We start from the raw sequence: 8,725 nt of genomic DNA, 5'->3' as shown, positions 1-8,725 counted from the left end.
AGGCCCCTTGGTCTTGCAAACTTTATATGACCCAGCACAAAGGAAGGCCTGGGCCAAGTAGTGGGAGTGGGTGGGTAGGGGAACAGGGGTGGGGGTGGGGTATAGGGAACTTTCGGGATAGCATTTGAAATGTAAATAAAGAAAATAATAATAATAAAAATTATTTGGGAAAAAAAATCAGGGTCCCACTGTAAGTTCATAACATACTCTATTCCGTTAGGTTTTTAACTGCACTGATATGTAATGGCAGTATGCACATTGATTAATCCTAGCCCGTGCAGACTTTGGACTGACTATCAAGTATTCACCACATTGACACAGTTGAAGTGGTTTGTGCCTGTCTGGGTTGTGGTCAGTGCAGTGAAATTTCACTTGTTGCTGGTGAATGTGTAGCTGTGGATGCCTGAGGGAGAAGTCTGACTGTGTCTGATGTGAAGCGGAAGCCGACTACCCTGGACTCAGCAGCACAGCTCACGGACTTGTTCCTGCAGGGTACAGGCACGCAGATAGAGTTCTGTGTCACTTGGCCGTGGCACAGATGAGGAGAAAGCCGGAATTTCCTCAAAGTGCAGCTGTTGATTGGGTTGTGATAAAGCCTTGCCTCTGGAGCATCTGTCAGTGTGAGTCTGAGCCTTGGCCTAGATCAGGGCAGGTTGGGCTAGCGACTAGAGTGTGCTACTAATCACCTGAATCTCCTCCACCCTCTACCCAAGAGCAACTTAAGAAATGGTACTTGGGAAATTGTTTGCTAGGGAAAAGTATAGACTGATTTTGATGGATGAGAAGTGTAGTTAGTAGATGGAATGTTTTAAAAACCAACCTAAGGGTGTATATAGATTGATAACTTACCTGATTAAACAAGCTACAGTCTGACTTGATTGACTAGTAGATGTAAACTGTGGGAACTTCTACCCAGGCTTCCCTGGGACCAAGATTTTTATATTTATCAGGGAAGTTCAAAATCCATGTTTTAGTGCAGTAGCAAGAACCCCAGGTAGCTGTGCCTAGACATCTCCGAGGTTCCTGGTACTTTCCTGTCCCTCCCCTTTGGGTAGCAGCGCATCCTTTCCCTTGATGCGAGACCTCTGTGAACGTAGCCTATGTGGATTGAACTAACTCAGGTACTTTGAGTTTTTTTGGCAGGCACCTTACGTATTGAAATGTCTTGCTGGTCCTCTGCTTCACTACCGGACCAATTGTCATTCATATAGCCATGCCATTCAATGTTTGTCACAAGCCAGTTGACTGTGTGTTTTGACCTTAATATCATTGTCAGGTATAAAACATATGTATGTATATTTATATGTTTATATGTGTGTGTGTGTGTGTATGTGTGTAAGTATGTATGTATGTGTATATATGTATATATATATTTATGTGTATGTATATTTTTTTCAAGAATAAAACAAGTCTGATGGCATGGGATAGTAGTGCTGAGGTGAGGAGAAGCTGCAGCCTTTCCTGGGGGAACCTGTTTGCCTGACTGGAAACATTTATTTCCAACTTGATGAAATGTGTCACTGATCGCCAGGTGTGGTGGCTCATGACTAACCTGGTACTTGGGAGGTAGAGTCAAAAAGGATAAAAAGTTTAAGGCCAGACTCCACTTGTAACAAATTCAAGGTTAGCTTACACTACATAAAATGGTGGCTGCACCTTCATTTAATCCCAGCAGCCAGGAGGCAAAGCAGGCAGGTCTGAATTCAAGGTCAACCTAGTCTACTTAGAAGGTTCTGGACCAGTCCACATTGTATAGTGAGAACCTGTTTCCAGAATGATAAAAGGGGGCAGTGGGATGGTTAAGTAGGTAAGGTGCTTGCTGCCAAACTGGAGGACCTGAGTTCAAAACCCAGAACTACAAGGTGGAATGAGAGAGCCAACTCTCATAAGGTGTCCTCTGACCTCCACTCAAGGGCCACGGAATAGATAGATGTACATACAACTAAGAGCTAATGTAATGATATTTTTAAAAACAAAGGAGGGAGAAGATACAATGTCATTGACTAGCACTGCATTTAAGCCTTTTTTTTTCGGTGTGTAAATTTTTTATAGTCATCCATATTTTCCAATTACTTCTTCAGTCATGAAACAACAGAAAACATTTGTGTGGAGACAATGTACCCATCCATTGTCCCTGGTCGTCAGAGGCAGAGATTCCTGGTGATTAGAGCAAGGGGGCAGGCTTAGGGCAAGAGTAGGGTTGGAAGACCACTCTGGAAGGCAGTTGGGACGCTGGCTGTGTTGACTGGAGCCAGAGGAGTGGCCCAGCGCTATTTTTACATGTGAAGTAGCAAACATCTGCTACAGCGGCGTCAGTTCAAGAGGACCAGATTAGATGGCAGAGCTGGAGGGGTAGCCCCAAGCTGACATCAGAGAACAGAGGGTGTTACTTCATCTCATGTTACATAACACTTTTAATCTTTTTAGCAACTTACAAAACTGAGAAATCTATTTTAAGCAAATGTCTAAATAGCTCATTGCATCCTTGTGTGGCTATTCTTACTCAGTTATCACTTGCCTTGCCAAAGTAGTCCCCATCCTAGAATGGGCACCTGGGGCCCTCCGATGATTCAGGAGATTGTGTACTACACCACACCACCCAGTTCCAGCCCATTTTCAGCATTCCATAAAGAAACCCCTGTATGGGAGTGGTCAGCCGGTGCTGTCCCATTCTCTGAGCCCTGGCAACCGCTAATCTGCATCCTGTCTCCATGGATTTGTCTATTTTAAGTGCTTTATATAAGCGTAGTCGTACAATCTGTGGTGGCCTTGTCTGTCAGCAGTCTTTCACTTGGCATATCTTTAGGGTTCCTCCACGTCCCCTCATCGTAGCTCTCCGTTCCTCTTTGTTGCATACAGTGCGCTATTGAACAGACAATCTGCACTGTGCTCATCTGAACAGTAGTTGATGCCTATCTTGTTCCCACTTTTGGCTTAATATAAGTGATGTTGTAGTGAATGGACAGGTCACACACAAGTGATACAGGGCTTCATACCCAGTAATGGGATTTCCAGGTCCTATGGTAACGGTGATTAACTTTTTAAGAAACTGCTAAAGTGGTTTTTTTTTTTTAATACAACTGTATATTAAGTGGTATGTGCATGCTATTTTAATGTGACATTTACTAAGAAGTGGGGTTGTAACATCAATACATCTGTGTGACTACTACTCAGATTTCTTATGCTCTCAAACACGAGCAAATACGTGAGCCCAGCATTCCATCCAGCAAGTGCTTAGCAGGTTCTTTGAGTGACTGTGTTGTTACCCTGGATATACTAGAGTAAGCAGGATAGGAGAGGTTGACACTTTGATAGCTCTTACAATCTGGGGAGGAAACAACCCCCTCCCCCTCCCCTCTCTCTGTGAATGTCTGGTTTGAACTCTGAAGGAAAGCAGCTTATTTATCGTGATAAAAGACCAAGTATCCACAAAAGTTCCTGAGAGTGTTGTATGAAAGCTGAGATGTGGAAGACAGGTGGGTTAGCTTGATGGGGATAGAGGAATGCCCCAGCCACAGAATCACATATAAAAGGAGTCAAGAAAGGGCATGGGGGCTTTGAGCACAGAGGACATGGGGAGGGGGAAGGGAATGGCAAGGAGTGATCATGGGGAGTGAATGGTAGCTATGCCATAGGAAGTTGTTTATGGGGGCTAGGGAGGTGGCTCCATTGGTAATAATTCTGTCATCCAAGTATGAGGAACTGAACTCAGATCCCCTCATCTACTTAAAGCAACAACAAAATAACCTTAGCACGGCAGGACAGGCAAATCCCCTGAGCTCACTAAGCCAAGCAGTCTGTCCTATCACTGAGCATCCGGTTCAGGGATGGACCAAAAAGATGAGGTTGGATGAGACATCTGATGTCACCTTCTTGCCTCCATATACATACATGTGCACATGTGTCACATACACACACAAGTGCACATGCAGGCATACTACATATACATTCACACACACACATACACACACACATGTCTTTTTGAGATGGTGAAAATTAAAATACATTTTAAAAACGAAATGTTTTAAAAGATTTTATGATTTGTATTTTATGTGTATGTATGTGTGCATGTGTTCATGTTTACACTTGTGCACATGGTGCTTAGAGAGACAAGAAGAGGACATTGGCCCCTGGAGCTGGAGCTACAAACAAAAGTGAACACATGACGTGGATGCCAAGAGACACACTCAGGTCCTCTGCTTGTGCTCCTAGCCCCGAGCCATCTCTCTACCACATGGGACATTTTTATTAGTAAAATAATTCTAGATGTTCAAAGGTGTTTGTCCATAATAGGAGAAATTGTTACCTTTTGAAAATGAGATGAACAGGGAGGCAGGCGACTGTAACAAACCCATCAAAAACCATGTATGACATTATTAATATATAAGAAAAATTAAGTTGCTTAGAAAGTATTATTAATCATAATTTTAAAATGCTATACCTAAACTAATAAGAAAATGTAACAATAAAACAGATAAAACGATGATTGTGCCAAAGCTTTGTATGTATTACCAGGAACTGATTTAAAATGAAATTTAAATCATCATTTTAAAAAAGAAAGAAATTAAATATCAGAAAAACTTAAAACATGACACACACATGCACAAATCCCTTTTAAACTTTGATTTGGAGCTTAAATCTTTTAATTCACGGTTAAATCACATCTGACCATTTACATGTCTCCACTAATTTTCTCTTAGATATATTTTTGGATTTTTTTGTAAATTAGTCTTTTATGAGAACTGATGATTCAAGGGCTGGATAGATGGCTCTGTGGTTAAGAACACTGACTGCTCTCCCAGAGGACCCAGGTTTAATTCCCAGCATTCATATGTTGGCTCATAACCATCTGTAACTTCAGTTCCAAGGCATTAACCCCCTCTTCTGGCCTTTGTATGCCAAGCATGCACATGGTACACAAACATACATGTAGATAAAATATTCATATACATTTTTTCTTAATTGACAATTCAGCCAGCCTTGGTGGTAACACAATTCCAGCATTCAGGAAGCTGAATCAGGGGCTTTCAAGGTCAAGATCAACATGGGCTTTATAGTGAAATGTATGTCAGGGAGGGAGAGAGGGAAGGAAGGAGTGATGTAGGGAGGGAGGGGCAAATTTTAAAAAAAACTTAATAAATTGTATAAATGTATAAATTTTGTATAATACAGAAGACTTAAAACAGTCAAGTTACTGTCACAAAAGGACAAGTTAGGTAATTAAGAGAAATGCCCTCAGAGATTTTTCCATAAGGTGGCTGTAGTTGCAGTATTGCATGGTGACATGAAGACCTGAAAGCGGCATGATGGAGTAAATGTAAAGGTCAGAGGTCAGCCCACCACGGTGCTATGTCAGCACACTGAAGGAGAGGAAAACATTTTACTCAGAGTCTCAGATATCTGAACGGAAGGGGTATACAAACCTACACTGAGTAGGAGCCAAGTACCGTGCCCAGCACTGTCCACTTGGGGAATAGTTCTAGGATCCTGGTCCTAAGACAGGGAGCTCTCCAGGTGCTCAAGTCCTCCATACAAAAAGGGGTTATTGTGGTATTTGGGAAAATATCTGCTTAATAAGAAATGGGCTCTGAAGGAAATAAATTTCATTAGAGAAACGTCCAAGTGTTTTTGCCCAAACATTGTATCAGTTTATCTAGTTAGAGTCCACGTGGACAGACTTAGCTGCCTCTCTTGTGGATGCTCCTTTACATTTTACCTACTAGGTTATGAGTAGCAGGCAGCATGTTCTCTCCATTAATCTTGATTCATGGTGACAAACCATTCTGAGAGAGACAGTGGAAGCATGGGCAGGCACAGCCCAAGTCCAGCTTTTACTGTGAGATGTGTCTTCTGGACTCCTGGTGCTGTGCGTACATTGGCAAAGCACAGCCTCCCTCCTGGGATCAGCTAGACTCTGCTGGCCTTCGAGTTTTAGAGGCTAGCTACAGTTCTAAATGTGTGTGGTTCAGGTCCCTGGCCCCGATCTGTTTGAGTAGTATAAAAATAAGAATTTTAACACGCGTACAGTTACACTGCCAGTGTGCTAGACCTGCTTTAGTTTTAGCCTTACACCTGAACTTAATAAAGTTTTCTCACCAGCATGCCTTGCAAGGTGTTTTATTCTTGGCATTTGTTATTCTGTCAGCATTTGATGTCTTATGTGACAGGAGAGGCAGGCGTAAGACATTAGAAACAATGAACTAAGTAAGACACGAGCCTTATAAGAGAATTTGGACTACCCAAATTATATCTAGATTAAAAGAATGTATACTAGAATGCTGGTTTTAAAACGTCATGTGGAATTAATGTTGGGTTTGCTGTTTAATGTCTTCAGCTTGTTTTCATGACTTTTCTAGAAGGTTCCAACCCTCTCACTTCTAACATTAACAGAAACTGAATATCGTATAATTTTTTGCTGTTAATTAATTATTTTGTAATTTCGCATTGTATATGTGCTGTGCTGTTTTTGATGTCAGAACAAACCTAGCTTTGCCCTCAAGGATTTAATGTCCATGTCATTTATCACTGGGCCTTGTGTTTTTTCTTTAAGTCCTAAGTGCAGTGTTGCCTGCCTCACTTGTACTGTTTTCAGTGTTTGGTATGCTTCACTATGCTCAGGATTACATCACAAACCTAGAGTGGGTGGGGTTAGAGGTACTGAGTAACTGAGGTACTGAGTAACAGTACTGAGTAACGGAGGTACTGAGTAACTGTACTGTGCAATGCTGCGGGAAGTCGACTATAAAATACTCTTCTCAATTTCAGAATAGCTTCCTTCACTTTTCCTACTAAGCCACACATGGAATGTTCTTGCATTATTATTATGGACCTAATAATACTGGGTTCTTTTCTGATTCTTCTTTGTATTAAAGTCTCATTAATTAAAAATCTGTTATGTCCATGCTTATACTGCCTTTTGTCTATTCAAGATTAAAACTAGTAATTACTATAACCCATGTAGACTAGTACCACTCAGGATAATGATTGTCATTAGAAAATGAATGTAGGCGAGTTATTTTCCTTTAACATAATTTGTCAACCCTCCCCCCCCACTCCCCGTCCCGCCTCAACCCTGAGGCTCCCCTGTATCTTGGAGGAGGCATGTGGCCACTCTAGTGAGGCTGCCTTGAGTTAGAGATAAGTCACTGTGGGAGCTGAAATAGAACTTGCAAGTTTTTATTTCCTTTTTTGCGCCTTGCTGTCACAACTCGTTTTTAAAGATATAATATTGCCGCTAGCCATTTCATTAGAAGCTATCCATTTAAAATAATTGTTTTGTTAGGTAGAACCTATGGTTGATAGTTTAAAAAAAAATTGTTCTTTAAAATGTCATCTTTTCTCTCTGCAGTTTTGAGAAATGGTGCATGGGAAATTGTTCACTGGGAAAAGGTATGTGTTGGCTTCATTTTATTCCAGAAGAAATGCATAGAAGTGTACTGTATGGCATAATTTTTGTATATATTATAAGCAAATGTCAACAACTCTACTAATGTGGAGCTGATTAGTAATTACTGTAAACATTCGTGAAACCTTCCCTTAGCTACATCTGCTGAGCATTTCTGTACTCTTCCAGGAAGGCTGTTATTCTCTGGAAAGCACTATCTAGAATGTTTTTTGTTTCACAGTATATTTTTGAGTACTCTTTCGTAGATTTTATTTATTTTGTGTTGTAGATTTTGTTTTGATCATCTACTGTCCAAGTAAAAGAAATTCGAGTTCTGCTATTTCACATTTGCATGTTTTAGTTCAAACTCATGTAGTGAAATCACCCCATTTACATCTTACCACTTATTTAAAGACAGGTGGTCATGTAAACTAGACGCCATTCTCTAACAAAGCAGAGGTCAGTTCTGTGCTTCAGAGGTTGACCTGTTAGCTAGGAACTCCACCCTGACGTTGTGAGTGGAGTCCCAATTTGGCAAGTGTTATCCAGGTGTCTGTTCTTGTAGCCGTTCCTTGTAAACGGTAAGCATCGACAATTGATAGTTCTTCCATAGTTCCAGAACACATGTCTCCCAGTCATCCACAGTCAGTACCCTTGGTGGCCATTAGATGGCTTCTTGGAGGCCAGGGCAGTGGACACTGGACACATATCTCACAGAAAATTATCTTACTGGGACAACAAAAGTGTTGTCTGCTGCCAATTCATTTATGCTCCATTGAAGTCCATGCATGCAGTTCTCCTTTGTGATGTGTATGGTCACCTTCTGTCAGTGAAGGGATAGTATCTCTTCTCAATTAAAACAAACAAACAAACAAAAAACCTAGTTATTTGTTGATTTTTTTTTTTTTTAAATCACTAGCCAGACTAAGAACTGACATGTCCTTGACATTTCCTCTTCTAGAGATGTGGGGATTCACAGCTCTCTGCTTTCTGGTCTTTGACATGAGAGTAACAAGGAGGAAAATGCCTTCATCATGCTGGATTCTGTAGCAGTTGGCTCTGTTTCACAAGAGTCAAGTAGAAAACCGAACAGGAATGCCATGCTTTTATGTGTTCATCGGCTACTCGTGGATTTAAACACTTGACAGAGAAAACAGATGGGATAGATTCAGCTACAGTGAAATGAATTTAGGTGCACTGCATTACAAGGGTTGTCTGTATAGTTAACAGACATTGATATGTCAGGTGTTTTTCTTCTTCTTCTTCTTCTTCTTCTTCTTCTTCTTCTTCTTCTTCTTCTTCTTCTTCTTCTTCTTCTTCTCCTCCTCCTCCTCCTCCTCC

The 8,725-nt window shown here is 41.1% G+C and overlaps 1 protein-coding gene across 4 annotated transcripts in view; it reads left to right on the top strand.

Moving 5' to 3' along the window:
- Positions 1–8,725, top strand: part of Atp8a1 (ATPase phospholipid transporting 8A1) — a 226,668-nt gene that overhangs the window by 54,085 nt on the left and 163,858 nt on the right. For all 4 annotated transcript variants that reach the window (XM_021211312.2, XM_021211313.2, XM_029545002.1 and 1 more), the window contains exon 6: positions 7,349–7,389. In XM_021211312.2, the coding sequence (XP_021066971.1) occupies positions 7,349–7,389 (41 nt within the window). The remainder of the gene's footprint in view (positions 1–7,348; positions 7,390–8,725) is intronic.

This window comes from Mus pahari, chromosome 13, assembly GCF_900095145.1.
Source record: "Mus pahari chromosome 13, PAHARI_EIJ_v1.1, whole genome shotgun sequence".
NCBI lineage: Eukaryota > Metazoa > Chordata > Mammalia > Rodentia > Muridae > Mus > Mus pahari.
The sequence above is the reverse complement of the archived record's forward strand: the minus strand, read 5'-3'. Positions and strand labels throughout refer to the sequence as shown.